The sequence below is a fragment of the Macaca nemestrina genome, chromosome 7 (genome assembly GCF_043159975.1).
Source record: "Macaca nemestrina isolate mMacNem1 chromosome 7, mMacNem.hap1, whole genome shotgun sequence".
NCBI classification, from domain to species: Eukaryota; Metazoa; Chordata; class Mammalia; order Primates; family Cercopithecidae; genus Macaca; species Macaca nemestrina.
In genome coordinates this window covers 133,814,996-133,836,606 of record NC_092131.1, presented here as the reverse complement: position 1 = coordinate 133,836,606, position 21,611 = coordinate 133,814,996, and the positions used below count along the sequence as shown (strand labels likewise).

Here is a 21,611-nt window from a genome sequence, read left to right as displayed (position 1 = left end):
TTCTTCTCCCTGGAGGTAGCGGATGGGATGAAGCTGAAAGTTCTCACTTTTCAATTATTTTGGGGGTAGAAGGAGGAAGTCTCTCTCTGTCACCCAGCCTGGTGCTCAATGGTGCGAACACAGCTTACTGCAGCCTTGACTTGCTGTGCTCAAGCGATCCTCCCACCTTGGCCTCCTAAAGTACTGGGATTACAGGTGTGAACCACCATACCCAGCCCCACCTTCTAATTTTGTGGGGACCAGTACCCATCCTGAAGCCATCTAGGGGCCCCACTCCATGTCATCTCATTAGGTATGATTGAAGGAGGCTTGTTATGAAAGCAAAAGATACTTCTGTTAGAAAATTCCATGTGTTTTAGGAGCTCTGTCTCAGGAATGAGGGACAAAGCCCAAATACAGTTGATCTTTGCACAACCAGGGGATTGGGGAGCTGACACAGTAGAAAATTCTTCACACAGTAGAACACTTACATATAACTTTCACTCCCCAAAAACTTAACTATTTATAGCTTACTGTTGACAAGAAGCCTTACTAATAACATAAACAGTCAATTAGCACACACATTGTATATTATACGTGTTACGTATTGTAGTCTTATAATAGACTAAGCTAGAGAAAAGAAAATGTTATTACAAAAGTCATAAGGAAGACTGTTCATTAAGCAGACGTGGGTCATTATAAAGATCTTCATCCTTGTCTTCACATTGAGTAGGCTGAGAGAGAGGAGAAAGACCAGGGGTTGGTCTTGCCATTTCAGAGGTGTCACAGGCAGGAAAAAAGTCCATATATGAGTACATCTGCGTGGTTCAAACTCATGTTGTTCAAGCGTCAACTGTATATATTTCTACTGTAGCACAGAAACTAAGAAAGCAAAAGTGCCTAGGGCAATGGAAGTCATAACGTGGCCCTTTGAGTTAGGTAGTTTTACCAGCAGTTTTGAGACTATGGCAGCTTGTAATGGGTCCAAAAATAAGCATCAATGGATGATGATAGTGGAGATGCAGTGAAATGAACTGGCTTGGGCTTTGATTTAGAGTCAGTTGGACCGGCTGATGGATTCATTTGGGAGGTGAATGAAAGAGAGAACTCAGGATGTTTTTACAGCTTTTAAAATTTGAGGTCAGGTATGGTGGCTCACACCTGTAATCCCTGCACTTTGGGAGGCCAAGGTGGGTGGATCGCTTGAGTTCAGGAATTCAAGACCAGCCTGGGCAACATGAAGAAACCCTGTCTCTACAAAACATACAAAAATTAGCCAGGCATGGTGCTGGGCACCTGTAATCCCAGCTACTCAGGAGGCTGAGGCAAGAGAATCACTTGAATCCTGGAGGCGGAGGTTGCAGTCAGCCAATATTGTGCCACTGTACTCCAGCCTGGGTAAAAGAGCAAGACTCTGTCTCAAAAAAAAAAAAAAAAAAAAAAAAAAAAGAAAAGAAAAAAGAAAGAAAGAAAAATAAATAAAATTTGAAACCTTGCTGGCTCTCTTTTAATAGGTTTTCTTTTTCAATATTTAAGAAAACCTTTTTTCTTTTAAGCTACTGATAGCTTATAGCAATTTGGTAAGGCATACTTTCGCAAACAAAAATTCAAACATTTGCTTTTCCTTCCTACTTAATTCCTCCAACATTTGTAAACTAATCATGAAGATTCTTATTTTTACGACAATATAGTTATTTGCATAAGTTCAATAAGAAGCTCTTCTCTTTAACAAAATACAACTGGAAATATTGGTTACATTACCAAAGCTTTGATTGCAGTGTCATATTGTATTAGTCTGTTCTCACGCTGCTATGAAGACATACCTGGGACTGGGTAATTTATAAAGAAAAGAGGTTTAATTGACTCAGTTCTGCATGGCTGGGAATGCCTCAGGAAACTTACAATCATGGTAGAAGGTACCTCTTCACAGGGTGGCAGGAGAGAGAATGGTTGCCGAGCAAAGGGGGAAGCCCCTTATAAAACCATAAGATCTCCTGAGAACTCACTATCACAAGCACAGCATGGGGGGATTCCCGCCACCAGTGCTGTTCATTCATTCATTATCAATTGAATTGATAATGATTCAATTATATCCACCTAGTCCTGCCCTGACACCTGGGAATTATTACAATTCAAGGTGACATTTGGTTGGTGACACAGGGCCAAACCATATCATTCATATATATATATTCATATATATATAGCAACGTCATATTTTAAAATGTGCATAGAATCATAGAATGCCAATTTTCAAGGGTTCTCAGCCTTATAGTGAACAACAGTTGTCACTTTCAGGCAGGCCCAGAAACCTCAAGATATTAGATATTGCAGGCAAAGTCTGATGTCTGCCTTGGTTTGACTTCCTAACATCAAGAGGTTTTTAAAAGTCCAATCTGAGACTCGTCGTCACCATTTCCAGCAAAATAAATTTAAAACAAGCTTATGTGGTTATTCTTGCTGCACTTATGTAAATAATCAGGTCAAGTTTGAAACTAAAATCATTTAAAAAAACAAATTGGTCTTACTATGATTATCTTTGGTGGAAACGGGAATGACTGTAGAGAGAAAAATTATGTTTCTGATGAAAACTATAATACACCTGTTATTAGATTGCAGCTTTGTTCATTGTTTTTGAGTTTTTATCATATATCTATAGACTAGACTGGATCCTGAGTTCTCATTGCCTTCAATATCTGACTACAATTCTCCAACCATGAACAAAAACTGCTGAGCTGAACAACTCGATATAAATTTCAAGGGATAAGTCCCATGCTTGATGAGGGAACCACACAGAGGGTTCGGCAGAACACCTGATGCCACAGCCAGAGACATTGAAACTGCAAACCAGGACGAGAAATTGCTGACATCATGTTGTGGACAGTGTTTTCCAAGACTGTCAGAAGAAGACTCGCTACCATAATAAGACTCTTTCCCTTCTTAATTTTTTCTTGCTTTTGCCCACCTGTTCCACTTGGCAGGATAATGCTGTAGTTCAAATTTCACAATCAGTTGTTTTTGTGGGTAAGTTGATAAAGTGTAACATGTCAAACCCAAACCTTTACAGGACCCAAGAGAGCTTTTATTCCACCTAGTGGGTAACTTTAGCAACATCCCTAATGCAACTGTTTGTTCAAATTTTACTAGTGGCCTCTTTTGTAGAGTTAGCACTCTTTGCTTCAATTTAACCAATTCCTGAGATGCTAGATGACAGAATGGCTACCTACTAACCAAACAGGGGGAAATCTGTGCTGTTGCTGACACTTGTTGTTGTACATAATCTGGTATTATAGAGACTCAGTTTCAAAAAGTTAGCAGGCTACTTGGTTAAAACAGGTAGATTTCTCATCTGGCTCATTCTTTGATCTATATGATTTTAGTTGGTTTGGTTTATGGCAACCCTAGCTAAGAAGCATACTCTGAACTCTTGGCATTGTCCACCTGATAGTCATAATTCTCAACTATGTTCTCTCAAAAAGTTTTAAATGTTTGTATACAGCCAACTGTTGAATGTCAAGTGGTCTCTCTTCACCTGCAATGACAGAAATGCATAATCGTGAGGACACTGTAATCTATAAATGATGTGTTGAGACTAGAAAACCAGAATGATGTTAAGTGAGGGTAGTGCTAACGCCCTCCGTCTTAGTGTCACAATTTCACCTAGGTTAATTGTTAAATAAAAATCACAGGATGCCATTGTTTTGAACCAAATTCCTGCATCAGGCCTCCAGACCAGACTAAAAATCAAAATGGTGTCACCCATGTTCACTAAAACAAAACTGAGTTATCTGGTTTTACAAAAAATCATGAGAGAGAGACCAATTTTCTTTTCTTTTTTTTTTTTTTTTTTTGAGACTGAGTCTGGCTCTGTCGCCCAGGCTGGAGTGCAGTGGCCGGATCTCAGCTCACTGCAAGCTCCGCCTCCCGGGTTCACGCCATTCTCCTGCCTCAGCCTCCCGAGTAGCTGGGACCACAGGCGCCCGCCACTTCGCCCGGCTAGTTTTTTGTATTTTTTAGTAGAGATGGGGTTTCACCGTGTTAGCCAGGATAGTCTCGATCTCCTGACCTCGTGATCCGCCCGTCTCGCCCTCCCAAAGTGCTGGCATTACAGGCTTGAGCCACCGCGCCCGGCGACCAATTTTCTAAACAGAACAGTTTTAATCTTTAACAGTCATGATAATGAAATTTCCTCTGTTTTAATCCTTAAAATAGAATATCTGAAGTAACCCAATGTTAACCAATCCATTTTCTTTCTGTTGTTCTGTCTCCATGTCTCCACCTGAAAGAAAAGTAACTTTGACATGACCAATCTGCTTTTTGTTGTTTCTGCCTTCTTCAGTCTATTTTCTGTCTCTAAAGCTAACATCCTCTGCTTGATTCATTGCAACATTTATTCTATTTTGTGGAATGAAGGGTTATCCAATTCTAGGATTGCAATAATGCCAATGAGATATTTAATCTCAATTTGTTTTAGTTTTGTTTCTTGACAATGGAGTGGTTTAGGCTAGAGAGCATTTTCAAAGTCATGAGCATATAGACTTCAAGTCAACCCGTTAGATAAGATCACCCAGTGATAAAATAGAGAAGAATGCAAGGACCGAGTCCTGGAGCAGTACAACATTTAAAGATTGAGCCAAAGAGGAGAAATCAGCAAACAAAAAGGAGGCCCAGTGAGGGAACAGGACTATCTGTGATGTGTAGGTAAGTTCAGGGAGAAAAGTGTTTCAAATCAAAGGAGCCATGTCAATTATTCACGATTCTACAGAAAGGTCAATTTAGATATGGATAGAGAATTGGCAATTGCCTTTGGAAACAAGATCATTAGTAATCTTGATAAGTGATACTAATGATGGAAGTCAAAGCTGGATCAGGGTAGACTGAGAAGTGAATGTGAAGTGAGAAGTAGGAACAAGCACTATTGGAGAGATCTTGAAAAACCTGAGAATTTATGAAGATAGCAGAAAAATAGGGCAGTTCCTAGAGGCAATTTTGGAGTCAAAGGAAGTTTATTTTAGATGGGAGAAATTTCAGTATATTTATATGCTGATAGGAGCAATTCAATTGAGAGGGGAAAAACTAATGATGCTGGAGGGCAGGTAATGGTAGGAGCAAAATCCTTAGGAATGTGCGTGAAAAAAATCCAGGTCACTGGTAAAGGTACTGGCCTTCCTAGGCGCAGGGACACTTTATTCATAGTAACCCAGATGTTCTATGCAGATAAGGGTAGTTTTGATGGTGAGAAGGGAGTTTATTTGATATCCTTCATTTTTTCCATGAGGTATGAGGCAAAGTTGATTAGTAAAAAGTGGGGGTTGGGGAGGAGGTATATAGAAGGCTTTTTTTTTTTTTTTTTTTGAGACGGAGTCTCTCGCTCTGTCTCCCAGGCTGGCGTGCAGTGGCCGGATCTCAGCTCGCTGCAAGCTCCACCTCCCGGGTTTACACCATTCTCCTGCCTCAGCCTCCCGAGTAGCTGGGACTACAGACGCCCGCCACCTCGCCCGGCTAGTTTTTTTGTATTTTTTAGTAGATACGGGGTGTCACCGTGTTAGCAAGGATGGTCTCGATCTCCTGACCTCGTGATCCGCCCGTCTAGGCCTCCCAAAGTGCTGGGATTACAGGCTTGAGCCACCGCGCCCGGCCCAGAAGGCTTTTAGTAGAGACAAAAAAGAATGAAATAATCCTTTCATCAAGTCTACTTAAATGTCAATTTAGTGGATAAAACTCTCCCAGAATTAAGTACATCTCCCAAACCCTTCTTCTTTCTCAATGGACCGTTTGCTCCCTTCTGGTACTCAAAAAATAACATTTGAAATTGTATCTTTGTTCGTTCACTTGTCTGATTCCCCATTAGAGAACTACAGAAGGGCAGGGACTTTGATTCCCCAATGTATATTTAGCCGTTAGCACAAAGCCAACAGATAGTCACTAAATACATTTTTTTTAAACAAAAATGTTAATGAACACCTTCAAAATTTTGTCTTACGCCACCTCGCAAAAATTCTTGTTTGTGCAAGTCACTTTTCCTTTCTGAGCTTTCATTTCTGAATCTATACCCTGGGAATTATCTCTTCCTTGCCTACCTCACCGCGTTATCAAGAGGAGGATCTGAGCCAATAATGCTAGAAATGCTTCATTAAGGGCCCCTTAAATGTAATGGATTTCTATTTTTAGCCCACTGGTAGCCTCGCAAGTAGCAGGTGCTGAAAAAGCCTTGCTTATTAGGGGTTGGAGGACAGCATTGTTTCTGTGACCGTAGGCGTCGAAGCTATGCAGAAGCGTTCCACGGACCGCGGAGAGATGGGGCTCAGGCCAGCATCCCTCTCGCCCCTGCCCTTCCCGGGAGGCGCTGGCCGAGCGAGGATGGGGGGGCTGGGAAGCCGAGGGGGTAGTAACTGTCAAACCTCGCCGCTTGGCGCCATTATTTAAATAGAACGTGCCTGTCTCGCAGTTGTACGTGTCCGGGGCGGGGCTTCGAGCGCCCTAAGCGGGGCGGAGGCCAGAGGCGGGCTGGGAAGGTGGAGGGGCGGGCCGGGGCGGGGCCAGGCCGGCTAGAGGGGCGGGTCTAGCGGCGGCCCCCGGCGAGGTTCACTGCGCTTGCGCTGACAGACGCAAGATGGCGGACAGTGCGGAACTAAAGGTAAAGCGCAGCTCGAATTCACTTCTAATATTCGGCCGCGGAGACGGCGCCTCTGGTGCCTGGGGGGATGGGTCCGACCCTGGGGGGCCGCTCGGGCCTGACTCCACCCGGGCCTGGAGTTGTAGGGAGAGAGGCGCGCCCGGTCTCAGCAGAGGGGGCCCGCCTGCGGCGGGCCGCGGGCCCCGGGTGCCTCGGGGGCGCTGACGGGTCGTCCCCGGCGTGTTATTGTTGTGGGCGCCTCTGGCGGGGGTGGCGGGGGAAGAGATAGGGAATCGGGAGGTAGGGGCTGCAGCTGTCTCCTGGGCTCGGCTTTTTCACCTTCTAGTTAGCCTCCCCGCCCCCCATGGGGAGCTGGGGCTGGGGGCAGGGTGCTCTTGTAGGGGGGATTGGGAAAGCTCCCCGTGGCCGCTTCCTCTTCCTCCTTTGCAGTCCCGGGCTCCTGTCAGGCGCTCTTCTCAGACCCCCGGGAACTTGGCTCCGGCCGCCCCGCCCCTCCGTGGATCCCTGTCGCCCCCGCCCCGGACTCGGCTCTCCCCGGCTGCTCGCTTTCAGGAAGCGCCTGGGGTGCCCCGCTTGAGGGAAGCGCGATCCCGGGGCGATAGGGTGGGGATCTGGGGGAGAAGCTCTGGTAAAGTTTAGCGAGCCCCGGGCCGGCATTGGGGTTCGGCTGAGAGGTAGCGGGGGAGAGTCAGCCTGGGCGGGACGTTACTCTCTCTCTGATTCCGGGCAGCCGAGGGGAGAAACCCCCTCGAAGAGTGTGTCTTTGGAAGCAGTGTTGGGAGAGGGGGATGTAGCTACCTCTCTCCCTTCTCTTGCCTTGGCTGGTGTGGAGGGTAAGAGGAGCCTTTGGGGGTCTCTGCACACACCATGATGGCGATGCTGTAGCTGATGGAGGTGAATGGTTCGTGTTTATATCCCCCCATTGCCTTTTGTTTGTAGGGACATCTTGCTGGCCATGTTGATTTGAACGAAATTCTCCCCTCATGCTACTCTAACCCCCGATAAATAGAACGTTCCTCTTAACTGTACCAATTACTCACGCCTCACGAAATTAGATGAAAGGGTGCCCCCTTTTCCCCGCTTTTCTCCCACCCCAATCTTTACCTGATGATGGCTTCTTTACCGAAGCAGATATACCACTACACAAGCAGTTGGGGGAGGGGGGGTGGAACCCTTATGATTGGATTGTGACAAATGGGGCTCCGCTTGAATAATTTTGGTTTAGTAGCAGGCAGTTCTTAACTAACGCGTATTATTTCGAGGCTCTGAACGCGATCTTCTCTGTGGCTTCCTGTGTGTGTGAACCCAGCAGCTGGTTATGTCTCGACCCAGAGAACTGACATCTCTGTCAGAGTGGAGATTGGGATATACAATTGTAAATCTTTGGAGAGAGTCTTCTTTTTATAATTAATACAAATTATTTAATTTTTTTCTCCGTTATAATGAAACGACAACTTCTAGAACAACCAAATGCCAGATTTGATTCTGTAGAGTTTTTCCTGTGGAATATCCTCACCGAAAGATCTTTTCTCCTAATAACTTCACAATGTTTACACTCCAAGATTTATGTATTAAAGTATTGGCTTTGAGTGTCATTCTTTTAAAATGTACTTATAATTACAACTTTATTTAAGGGAGAGCAGATTTAGAATGGATGGTTTTGGGTTTTCTCCAGTTTCAAACTATTGACTGAAATGAGAAAGCCTTAGGAATTTGAATATTTGGAGATAGTTAACCCTTGAAATAAAAAAAAAGCACACAACTTTAAGACATGTTTTCTATGATTTTTCTCTTATGATAGAGTCATCATGTTGCTGTGATCTTTGCCTTCTAATATTTATTTTGTTAGGAGTTCTTTTGAATGATAGCTAATCAGTTGTTATACATGGACCATAGAATAAAGCCGAAAAGCTTGTGCAGACTATATTGTCACTCTTGATGCTGTCCAAAGAAACTAGTATGGAAAGCACATGCTGAGAGATTTCCTTCTTTGTTCTTTCTCATTTTAAGAAAGTGCCTTTGGGGATGGATCAGATCCCTGGTGTGAGTCTTGTTAGGTAAAGTTTCTCTTTACGAAAGTGAACCAGTATCAGATAAACACCAAACACTTGAAGAAATGTTATTTTTCTAAAATTAGTCTCATTTTTTGCTCTCTCCCAAATCTACTTGAGTTTTTCCAGAGGAAGTTTTTTTTTTCTACTTTTATGTTCCTGTTGTATAATTTTTCAAATTATAATAACTGTTTTGACATGTTGGTATGTCATTGTGTGTGTCTGAGACTTTGAGGAGCTGTGTGATAAATTGCTTAGCTGGTGATAACTGCATTAAAAAAATTTGGTTAATACTTTATTGTGGTTAGATTTGCTGTTCTTTTTTTGGGGGGTGGAGGAGGTGATCTCAGGAACGCCTACCATAGTTATTTGAGAATGTGTTAAAAAAGAATGTGTATATATAATTTTCTGTGCAGTAAGGTTTGGCAGATACTCCTTTTGGAAATGATATTTTCGGAAGGCTTTTTGTTTGTGATTTTTTGGAGGTAAATATGCATTCCTAATATACGAAAAATCAGTAAGAAGAAGAAAATCTAGTTTTTTTGAAATTTTAAATGGGAATAGAGTACTTCAACTGTGAAGCTTTGCATAACATTCAGTGACTTTTCATTATTTTAGGTTTCAGCCCCATACTTCATTTTGCTGTGTATTCATAATTATTTTCCTCATGGCTTTTTTAGTGAGTCCTTTTAAATCTATAAGAAATCTGCAAAGATCAGATGGGAAAAACGGATAGATCTTTATCCCCTGTAGGAATTGTGCAAGCTGCAACACTTCAAGATATTGCCAATAAAAATTAGATTGTGAATCATACATATCAAAATGAATTCTCTATGCACATTTGTTTATGAAAGGCTTAATTTTTCATTAGGGGAATACCCATAAATGACATTTTAAGAATGTGGAGGGTATTTTGTCATCTTTAGGAACTTAGAAGCAGGAGGGTGTGATGGCCAGATGATCTTGGTGGTTAATAAGCTGACAGCTTCATGCAGCTCCTCTTAAAGTACTTTTAAAAAAAATATGGTTTTTTTTTGGAGTAAAACTCAAACCAAATTATATTGCCATTTTAATTTACAGGAAGAAGAGTGGGAGAGAAGAAGCTCATCGTCATTTTAGTGGAGTAAATAATTAAATTAAATGGAAAGAGAAACCATAATTATAAAAGTTCCTATAAGTGTGTCAGTGAATTCTATTGCTCTTTTCTGCCTCTTTATTTTCAAGAAATAGCCACTTAATTTTGATCCTTACGCTGTAATTTGTCTGCTTTTATTTCAGATAGAGGCAAGTACGTCTGACAGTTTATTCATGGATTTGATTTGAATCTCTGTAACTTGCTTTTGTCAAGTGCCACATTTAGATGGCTTTTGTTTTATGTCATTATTTTTATGAACAGTATTTAAAAAACACTACAGTATAGTTTATAAAATACTACAGTATAGTTTCTAAGTATTTCATATGATTGTTTTGAAATACTGCCTTCTTTTTATCCACCGTTTTCTCCTGGGCGATTGCATTGTCTTTCTCTTCAAAGAGTCTCTTGTAATCCCTGTTGATTGCAGTAGTGCTTGAGTCCATAGCTGATTAACCTTGGGTTTCTCCTGGTGAACTCCATCAGCATGCTGCTCCAGGGTTCTTGCTGAGGCTTTTGAGTTTAGTATAATTTGTACCCTTTCTTGCTGGTAACCAGGGATAAGAAAATAAAGTGGCCAATGGTTGTAGTGGGAACTGGGAAAAAGTATCCAAGTCCCAGAAAAACTGGGTGTTTATGATGAGATGTAGCCTTTAAAAAACAATGACCAAAAACGGATTCATTACTTCATAGAGTTGGCTGTGGTGTTTTCTGAAGTATTTGACCCTGGCATGAAGCATCTTGCTTTTTTAATGTTTGAATAATAATATCTTATTTATATAGTACTTTGCAGTTCATAATATATTGCATTATCTCTTTTGATCTTTCCAGCAGTTCTTTGAGGTAGGAAAGGCGAGTGATAACTAAATCCTTTTTATAGATAGAGAAAGTGAGCCCAGAAAGGGTAAGTGACTATTGCAAGGTCATACAAATAAAAGTGGCAGGGACTTGAGCCTACGTCTTGTGTAGGCCTCCTTAAAGGTACTGCAGCAGACCTGGAGTCCTCTAGGGTGCCCAGTTCACAAAAATTTCTACTTATGTTGTTGCTGATACTTTCCCTTTTGGGAAAGCTCTATGCTAGGGTATTTTTGGATATTCCTAGGGCATTTTGCAAGCGTCCTTTCAAAAAGTTTGGAGTTTGTTAGTTGGAATCATACACATTAATTTTTGTAAGTGTCATTTTGCTTGGGAAAATTTCAGAGAATCTGAAAAGTAAGCAGAAAAATAAACAGTACCTGTATCCCCAACACTCAGAAATATCATGGTTAACATCTGGGTATTTATGCATTTAGATTTTCTCTCTGTGAGCATATGTATATGTATATTCATCACAAAAAGATACAACACTATTTTTTATTTATAATCTGCTATTTTCATGTCTATCCAGATTAGTAAATACAGGACTGTACGATCATTTGAAAGCTTACATTGTATTTTGTTCAAATAGTCCCTATCAGATTAGTCTACTTTTTTGTTTTGTTTTGTTATTTTGAGACGGAGTCTTGCTCTGTTGCCCAGGCTGGGGTGCAGTGGCATGATCTTGACTCACTGCAAGCTCCACCTGCCGGGTTCACACCATTCTCCTGCCTAAACCTCTGGAGTAGCTGGGACTATAGGCACCCGCCACTACACCCTGCTAATTTTTTTGTATTTTTTTAGTAGAGATGGGGTTTCACCGTGTTAGTCAGGATGGTCTCGATCTCCTGACCTTGTGATTCGTCCATCTCGGCCTCCCAAAGTGCTGGGATTACAGGCGTGAACCACCGTGCCAGGCTTAGATTATTCTACTTTTTTTGCAGTGTCTTTGCAGCCTTGTACCAAAGTTTGCAGATGTTTTATTTTAACTAAATATATTGATATGACAGATCTTTTTTGTGCTTTAGAAAGCAGTGCAGGCTGGACACCGTGACTCACAGCTCATGCCTGTAATCCCAACACCTTGGGAGGCCAAGGCGGGTGGATCACGAGGTCAGGAGTTCAAGACCAGCCTGACCAACATAGTGAAACCCCATCTCTACTAAAAATACAAACAATTAACTGGGCATGGTGGCGGGCGCCTGTAATCTCAGCTACTCAGGAGGCTGAGGCAGGAGAATTGCTTGAACCTGGGAGACAGAGGTGGCAGCGAGATTGTGCCACTGGACTCCAGCCTGGGTGACAGTGTGAGATTCTGTCTCAAAAAAAAAAGAAAGCAATACAAATGTTTCTTTTATTTTTCTAGAGACAGGGGTCTCGCTGTGTTGCCCAGGCTGGTCTCAAACTCCTGGCCTCAAGCAATGCTGCCTCGGCCTCCCAAAGTGTTGGGATTACAGGTGTGAGGCACTCTGCCACTGTGCTCAGCCTGCAAATGGTTTTTACAGGTGTGAGGCACTGTGCCACTGCGCCCACTCTGCAAGTTAGATAAAATGTTTTCAGAGAAATAAATTAGTCATTCTTGGTTTGTTCATTGTCATAGCTTTTGTTTATGTTTCTGTAATGTGTGAGATAAGATTATTAAATGATGGCAGATACAGGTTTTACAAAATGTAAGCAAACATTACTTCGGCATCAGAATGTTTGATAAAGTATGAAACTGCTTGTGAAATAGTATTTTATAATCTATTCATACTATTCTATGAATAGTAGAATTTGAAGTATGCAAGTATGTTTGATTTTGGAAATTATATCACAGTGATCAAATATTGCAAGTTTTTGTACCTTATTTAGATGCTTATCAGTTTTTTTTGTTTGTTTGTTTTTTTGAGACGGAGTCTTTCTCTGTGGCCCAGGCTGGAGTGCAGTCGCACAGTCTCAGCTCACTGCAAGCTCCGCCTCCCGTGTTCACGCCATTCTCCTCAGCCTCCTGAGTAGCTGGGATTACAGGCACCAGCTACCACGTCCAGCTAATTTTTTGTATTTTTAGTAGAGACGGGGTTTCACCGTGTTAGCCAGGATAGTCTCCATCTCCTGACTTCGTGATCCACCTGCCTCGGCCTCCCAAAGTGCTGGGATTACAGGTGTGAGCTACCACGCCTAGCCGATGCTTGTCAGTTTTTAACTGGCATTTTTTTTTTTTTTTTTTGAGATGGAGTCGCACTCTGTCGCCCAGGCTGGAGTGCAATGGCGAGATCTTGGCTCACTGCGATCTCTGCTTCCTTTGTTCAAGTGATTCTCCTGCCTCAGCCTCCCGAGTAGCTGGGACTACAGGTGCCTGCCACCACTCCCGGCTAGTTTTTTGTATTTTTAGTAGAGATGAGGTTTCGCCGTGTTAGCCAGGATGGTCTCGATCTCCTGACCTCGTGATCCGCCCACCTCGGCCTCCCTAAGTGCTGGGATTACAGGCTTGAGCCACGGTGCCCGGCCTTAACTGGCATTTTAAAACTATATTGAATATTGCCAGGCATGGTAATCCCAGCACTTTGGGAGCCAAGGCAGGCGGATCACGAGGTCAGGAGTTCGAGACCAGCCTGACCAACATGGTGAAACCCTGTCACTACTAAAAATACAAAAATTAGCTGGGCGTGGTGGTGCGCACCTGTAATCTCAGCTACTCAGGAGGCTGAGGCAGGAGAATTGCTTGAACCCGGGAGGTGGAGGTTGCAGAGAGCCGAGATCGTGCCCCTGTACTCCAGGCTGGGCGACAGAGTAAGACTCTGTCTCAAAAAAAAAAAAAAAAAAATCCCCCAAAAACCAAACACTATACTGAACATTAATATAGAGAAAATGGAAATAAGACTTTGCTTTACTCATATTTTTAATCTCAAAACAAAGTGTTGCCATAGTATTAAATTGGGAGGTAACATTGTTTCAAGGATCTGCAACCTCTGCCTCCCAGGTTCAAGCAATTCTCCTGCCTCAGCCTCCCAAGTAGCTGGGATTATGGACAGGTGCCACCACGTCCAGCTAATTTTTGTATTTTTAGTAGAGACAGGGTTTCACCATGTTGGCCAGGTTGGTCTCAATCTCTTGACCTTGTGATCCACCTGCCTTGGCCTCCCAAGGTGCGGGGATTATAGGCGTGAGCCACTGCGCCTGGCCCAGGATCTGGTTTTAGAAAGTTAACATAGGCAATGAAAGCATTTTTATTTTTAGTAAAAACCTTTAGGAGTTAAACCGATTAGTAAATGCATATGTGAATTAACATGCTGTTTGTGCAACATCTGAAAAGTAGCGCATGTGGAAGGAACTTGAGGAAATTGATCGTACTCTAAATTTGATTCCTTAGAATTTGGTCTTCACCTAAATCTGCATTTATGTAACATTTTATCTTTAGAATTTCTTTGAAATAGGCAGTAGAGACAATTTTTAAGTACTTAGTTGTCATTAACTATCAATTTCAGAAGTAGTACTAATTGCCACTGCACTTTTTGTTAGATGTTTGTGACTATACTTGCCCTTCCATGTTAAAAATTGTGCAACTCCTGTTACTTTTGATTCCCTGTACTCTTGGTTTCAGTAGTGTCACATGAAAAGATAATTCCCTAGAAAGGTTCCTTCAGAGTTTTCTGGTAAATCTTCAGTCTTAGCTATGAACTTCTAAAATTCATCAAAATGAAGAAACCACCTTTTTTTTCAGCTTTTCCTTAGATCAAGCAGACAAAACAAACATTAAAATCCTTTGAACATTAATTAGTAATGGAGGTATCAGTAACTCTCACAGGACTGTTGTAAAATGTTCCTATTTTTGAAAACTTCATCTCTTTCTTACCTTTTCTGCTATTCACTGCTTTCAGTTTCCCCCCTTTGGTTGCTGGGTTAATTTCACCAAAACACTCCTTTCATTCTGTCACTCCTATCTATAAAAACTTTGAATAGCTTTCCATCAAAAACTGGATAAAGTCTTAGTTCTAAGTCTAGTATTCAAGATTTTCTATAGTCTGACCCCAGTCCACTTTGTGTGTGTGTTTTGTCTCTTCAGCTATATAGCAAAAGCCCTTAACTTAAAGCCAGAGCTGTTCGTTTGCGTCTTTTTGTTGGCTTGTGTTCTGTTTGTACCCCCCTCCATTCTCCCATCCCTACTCTGTGGACACAGTAGGTGTTTTTAATATACATGTGTCAGATGAACAAATTATGTTCAAGATTTGTTTCTGTCAGAGAGTGGGGCCTGATGCTGTTGTTTGTAAGACAATCTAAATTGAAAATATTCTTAGGGTCGTATCTTCGCTCTTTTTTCTTGTTGCTGCTTAGATGAACTTGAATAACATTAAATCCAGAATAATTTATGAAGGACTGTTTTAGATTTACCTTTTACATTATTTTACGTTATAGAGATAATAAATGAATACAATTCTCATTGTAATAATCTAACTGTAAATAGGGTAAAAATGGAAAGACCTCATCATCTTCATTCTTAGAGGCAATCACTTTGGTGTATATCTGTGTATTCTTATTTGGGTGGGCAGGGGGAGGTAACAGCCTTATTGAGATAAAATCAACATATCCCATTACAGTTCACCTATTTAAAGTGCACAATCAGGTGGTTTTTGGTATATTCACAAAGTTGTGTAACCATTAACCACAATCAGTTCTAGAATATTTTTTCACCTCAAAAAGCAACTACATCCTTTTAGCATAATCTCCTTCCTAAACCTTACCTCACTCTTAGCCCTAGGCAACTGATAATCTATTTTCAGTCTCTGTAGACTTGCCTATTTTGGACATTTAATATAAATGGAATAAAAATATGTCGCTTTTTGTGTCTGGCCTTGTATTCTTTTTTTTCTCTGCATGGGCATTTAAATGTGTATGTCTGTATAATATTTTTAATTTATTGTGTGTGTGTATGTCTAGATGAGAACAAAACTAGACACACAGAAGGAACTTAAGTGAATGTACATGTACATAAATATCTTTCCTAAAACCATAAGTGAGATCATACTATACATAACATCCTACAATTTGCTTTTTTTCACAATAAATAGTGAAGCTCTTTCCAGGACATGTCCAAACAATGAGATGGTTTCATTCTTTTTAACAGTGCATAATATTCCATATGTATGTTTATAGAGATTTACCGCTTGAATTTATCAATGTATATGGTTAAAAGTTCTTAAGAACTTGTTTTGATGGTTTTGCTATACACTACTGGGTTTTTTAAAAAGATAATTGCCACATTTAATGTAACCTCTATAGTATTAATGCTGGAGTTTCACTTAACAATAGGAATGAAAACATCACAGGTAAGGGTTGTATAGCTTGAGGAGAAATGGAATGCAGCGTCTTTATGCAGTTCTGGCAGTGCACAGCCAAAGCATTTCATTTTGTCTTTGGGTTTCTGAATGTGAGCAAGCCTGTTTTTAAAAAAGCTCATGGCATAGTGCTTAAAATAGAACTTAACATGCTATCTTGTGCTTTATGGTGAATTTTAAGACTTTTTCTTGCAGTCATGCAAGTCTAATCTTAAAGATTGGAAAGATTTCAGAGTAAATATTTTTTCTCATATGTTAAAATCATCATTCTGGTCTATGGGCTTCTGTAAGTTACCCAAGAAGGGGACTGAAGAGGCACAGAACTGGCTCAGAAACTGGCTTATAGTAGATTCTCAGTAATTGTTATTTATTCAAGAATTATCACATTCTGTTATTTATTATATTTTTGGGTATCTGCTGTGTATGAGGTACCGGGTTATTGGTGATTTTAGTATATTATCACGTGTGTGTATATTTATTTAAATATTTCTGTTATAGTGGAATGTTTAGTAAAAATTATCTTTTTAAAAATTATACAAGTAATGCATCGGTTATTACAGAGGTTTTCAAAGTTTGTTTCTCAGGCCCCTGGTGATTCCTGAAGTTTTTCTGGATGTTCTCCAGGTCAAAATGATTTTCCTTATAATAGTAAGGCATTATTTGCTGTGCTGACATTTGCAAAATCATTGGTGGGTAAAACCGCCAGCACCTTGGCACAAATTAAGGCAGTGGCACTAAATCGTGCTAGTAGCTGTGTTGTTCATCACTATGTACTTGGAATTAAAAAAACATGCCAGTTAAACTTTATGTCCTTGATGAAACAATAAAACTTACTAATTTTATTGTATCTCAGTCGTTGAGTACATTTTAAAATATATTTTGTATGATGAAATGAAAAGTACCTGTAAAACACTTTATTGAATATCAAATCTGATGGTTAACTCAGGGAAAAGAACTTCTGGAGTTGAGTTGTGAGCTTTTTAAATGGAATACCATTTTTACTTGAAAAAAATGGCTGGCAAAGTATGGTTATACAGACTTGGGTATTTGGCATACATTTTCATGAAAATAAACAAAGTGCGCCTGTCACTGCAAGGAAAACAACTGACAATATTTGTTACTAATGATAAAATTTAAGCTTTCAAGTGAAAATAGAACTTTGGAAGACGTATTTGCCACTGTGAGCTTGACAGTTTCCCAATACTTGACTTTTTTGATAAGATCAGTGTGATATTAATGAATGTGTTATGTTGAAGTTGCATAGTGAAATATGTCAACATTTGGAAGAACTGCGTAACTCAGTGAACTAATATTTTCCCAATAACCAATGCATGATATTACAAAATCATGCCTGGATGAAAAGATCCATTGGAAATGGAAGATAGACCAATGAATTTCAGTTTATCAGAGTGGGAAATATTCATTGATATGGTTTCAGATTCCTGCATTGCAGCAGCCTTTAAGAACCTGCCATTTGTTGAGTTTCAGTGAAGGATCAAAGAATATCAAAAGTTATCTGAAAAAGCTAGAGCATTTTAATAAAAATACTCTATTTTTTCCAAACTCTATAGAGCTTCATAAGGCTAGATTTCCTTTATATTCTTCAAAGTAATCTAATACACAGACTGAATGGGAAAGTAGATGTGAGAATCAGGATGTCTTTATTAAGCTAGATGTTAAAGAGATTTGCAAAAATGTAAAACTGTGATAGTCCTCTAATTTTTATTAAAAATATATTTTAAATACAAGATGTATGTTAACAAGTAATGGATTAATTAATTAATTTATTTTTTGAGATGGGCTTTGCCATGTTGCCCAGGCTCATCTTGAAGTTGGGGGCTCGAGTGATCGCCTGCCTCGGCCTCCCAAAGTGTTAAGATTACAGGCGTGAGACACCTTGCCCAGCTATTATTATTTTTTTAATGACAAATATTTTAAAGTTTTCTGCTTTAACTGCAAATACAGTAAATATTGATAGATGTAATCAGCATAAAGTTTTTTTTGGGGGGGGCAGTGGTCCTCCACTTTCAAGAGTATAAAAGAGTCCCAAGAGCAAAAACTTTGAAAACTTGATCTTTTTTAAATTTAAAATTTACAGTACAGCAGTGCATAATTTAAAATGGGACGATCCCTTTCACCTTCTCACTCGTGGTATTTTTTGTAACTTAAAAAGAAAAATAAGGCTGGGAGCAGTGGCTCACACCTGTAATCCCAGTGCTTTGGGAGGCCAAGGCAGGCAGAGTGATTGAGCTCAGGAGTTCCAGACCAGCCTGGACAACATGGCAAAACCACATCTCTATCAAAATACAAAAAATTAGCTGGGCATGTTGATGCACACCTGTGGTTCCAACTGCTTGGGAGGCTGAAGTGGGAGGATTGCTTGATCCTGGGAGATGGAGGTAGCAGTGAACTGAGATCCACTGCACTCTAACTAGGTGACAGAGTGAGACCCTGTCTCAAGAAAAAAAAAAAAAAAAAGAAAAAGTTTACTTCTAGTGATCCTCTTAGAAGGCAGTTTGCTAAGCAGGGTTATTTAATTAGATCCTGTATCTCTCTAAGTAATGCTAAGCGGTAGTAGCTTGCATTGCACTGAATGAATGTGCTTGAAGTACTTTTTTTTTTTTTTTTTTTGGATGCAGGGTCTCACTCTCTTGCTCAGGCTGGAGTGCAGTGGTATTATTATGGCTCACTACAGCCTCGAACTCCTGGGCTCAAGTGAGCCTTCCACCTCAGCCTCCTGAGTAGCTAGGACTTCAGGTGCATGCCACCATGCTCAGCTGACTAAAAACTTTTTTTTTTTTTTTTTAATAGAGATGGGGTCTTGCCATGTTGCTCAGGCTGCTCTCAAACTCTCAGAATCACGTGATCCTTATGCCTCAGCCTCCCAAAAGTGTTAGAATTCAAGGTGTTGAGCCACCGCACCTGGCTTGAAGTACTTTTAATCAGTAATGGTGTGGGAAATATATATAACTTTTTATTTTTTCAAGGTTATGTTTTTTGGTTTTTTCTTTTTTTTTTTTTTTGAGATGGAGTCTCACTCTGTTGCCCAGGCCAGGTGATCTCGGCTCACCACAAACTCCGCCTCCTGCATTCAAGCAATTCTCCTGCTTCAGCCTCCCGAGTAGCTGGGATTACAGATGCTCACCACTGTGCTCAGCTAATATTTATGTTTTTAGTAGAGACGGGGTTTCACCATGTTGGCCAGGCTGGTCTTGAACTGTTGACCTCAGGTCATCCACCCGCCTCAGACTTCCAAAGTTCTGGGATTACAGGTGTGAGCCACCATGCCCGGCCTGATTGCTTTTTCTGTAGTAAAATACAAGAATCACATGAATAAATGAAAAATTCCCTAACTTAATGTTAGCCAATAATTTCCTCTCCAGCAGAGCTTAGCTCTTACCAAATATTTATGATTGATTTGCATTCTGCCTATTTTGTTTTTTTCCTTTCCCTTTTGTGGGATAAACATGAAACAGGACCTAGAAATTGTAAGACTCTGAATGCTTTTCAGTTTCTTTCTGCATTTCTTTAGAGTGGTGTGTGAAAAACTCCAGCCTCTGTTCCTTAAACATCTTTCCCCAGGGTGTCAGAGTAAGACTGGAAAAGGAATATTTTTGTTCCAGAAGTTACTCTAATATGTGATTTCAAAATCAGGTAGCATCTTAAAGGTTAAAGACCTTTAAAAAAAGTATAGTATTTTGTGTCTAATTGAATCATGATCAGGGAAAAGAACATGAATTTTAGAATTGCCATTAGTCTTCACCTCTGAATTTAGATAGTCCCAGGAATAAGATTAATGGTCTTTTAAGTGTGAGTAGGTCTAGGTCTGTCCATTTGTTCCAGAGAGGAATTTTACAATCTCTTGTTGAGGCTACTTAACCTGGCTGATAATGTTTGGGGAACAAGGCAGGAGAAGGGTGTCCCACTTATGAGTATGCAGACTTTGCTTAATCTCCGCATGTTTAGACTTGTGCCTCACCATTGATTTTAGCTCCCTGCTGGTCTGAGTCTGGAGCCTCTCTGGTTCAGTTGTTCCAGTAAGCCTCTGGGTGACATTTCTCCATAGCAGAAAGTGGAGAGGAAAGTTTTGGAGACCTGAAAATATGTATAGGGTGGACGTGGTGGCTCACACCTGTAGTGCCAGCACTTTGGGAGGCTGAGGTGCACAGATTGCTTGAGTGCAGGAGTTTGAGACCAGCCTGAGCGATACGGCGAAAACCTGTCTCTACAAAAAAAATATAAAAATTAGCTGGCTGAGGCGCGTGCCTGTGGCCCAGCTACTCGGGAGGCTGAGGTGGGAAGATCGCTTGAGCCAGGAGGTTGAGGTTGAGGCTCTAGTGAGCTGTGATTATGCCACTGTACTCCAGCCTGAAGGACAGAGCGTGGCAAATATACATGCTCATAGATTCCAGTAATTACATCTGATGATGTTTGTAGAAGAAGGGACTTAAGTTAATTACCCCAGTGATCTACACGGGCTTAAGTCTTTTTTTTTTTGCGACTGAGTTTGCACTCCTGTCACCCAGGTTGGAGTACAATGGCGCAATCTTGGCTCACTGCAACCTCTGCCTCCTGGGTTCAAGTGATTCGCCACCCTCAGCCTCCCAAGTAGCTGGGATTACAGGCGTCTGCCACCATGCTTGGCCAATTTTTGTATTTTTAGTAGAGAAGGGGTTTTGCCATGTTGGCCAGGCTGGTTTAGAACTCATGACCTCAGGTGATCTGCCCACCTCAGCCTCCCAAAGTGCTGGGATTACTATGAGCCACCGCCTCTCACCTGGGTTAAGTCTTGAAAAGTGCTCAGGTTTGTATGTGTCCATGCTGTCATCCACGAAGAAGTTGAATCATCAGAGTTATGAGAAAAGTCCAGCTTTTTGGCAGAATCATAGACCATTAAATTCTGTATTACACTTTAAATGTTTTTGTCCTTTTTTTTTTTTTTTTTTTTGAGGTGGAGTCTTGCTCTGTCACCCAGGCTGGAGTGCGGTGGCACAATCTCGGCTCACTGCAACCTCCACCTCCTGGGTTCAAGCCATTTTGCTGACTCAGCTGCCCAAGTAGCTGGGATTACAGACGCACACCACTCTGCCCAGCTAATTTTTGTATTTTTAGTAGAAATGGGGTTTCACCATGTTGGCCAGGCTGGTCTGGAACTCCTGACCTCATGATCTGCCCACCTCAGCCTCCCAGAGTGCTGGGATTACAGGCGTGGGCCACTGCACCCGGCCTTGTCCATTATTTTTATGGATACATTTTACAAACTCTCAGTAAAACCTAAAAATAGTTACTCCTTTACTGGCCTATAAGTATTCTTTGCAGCTATAGGTATTCTCTGCTAAATCTTGCAAACAAATAAGCATTCTCCCCTCCTCTCCCCTCCTCCTTCCTTTTGCCTGTTTGGCCTTTGGTATCACATTTACTTAAAGCAAGGTTCTTATCCAGTCATTCCATCAATAAAAGTGAGTGCTGATTTATGTGCCAAATCAGCTGCGTTAAATGCTCACACGTCATTTGGGAATGAAATAGTTTTTGCTTTTGTGAAATTACATTCTAGTACTCCTGTAAGTATATGAAAAATAGTTTGGTTCTCTTGTACCTTTTCATATTTGAATTTTTATAGAGAACAGATGTTTTATATAATTAGCAAA

The 21,611-nt window shown here is 40.9% G+C and overlaps 1 protein-coding gene across 2 annotated transcripts in view; it reads left to right on the top strand.

Annotated features, from left to right (window-relative positions):
- Nucleotides 1-6,500: 6,500 nt before the first annotated feature.
- LOC105488018 (protein inhibitor of activated STAT 1) overlaps nucleotides 6,501-21,611 on the top strand; it is a 141,671-nt gene continuing 126,560 nt past the window's right edge. The window contains exon 1 of one of the 2 annotated variants that reach the window (XM_011751672.2): nucleotides 6,501-6,613. In XM_011751672.2, the coding sequence (XP_011749974.1) occupies nucleotides 6,590-6,613 (24 nt within the window). In that variant the 5' untranslated portion in view covers nucleotides 6,501-6,589. Of the gene's footprint in view, nucleotides 6,614-7,285; nucleotides 7,508-21,611 lie in introns of those variants that run through there. The other variant, XM_071101144.1, reaches the window with a different exon arrangement.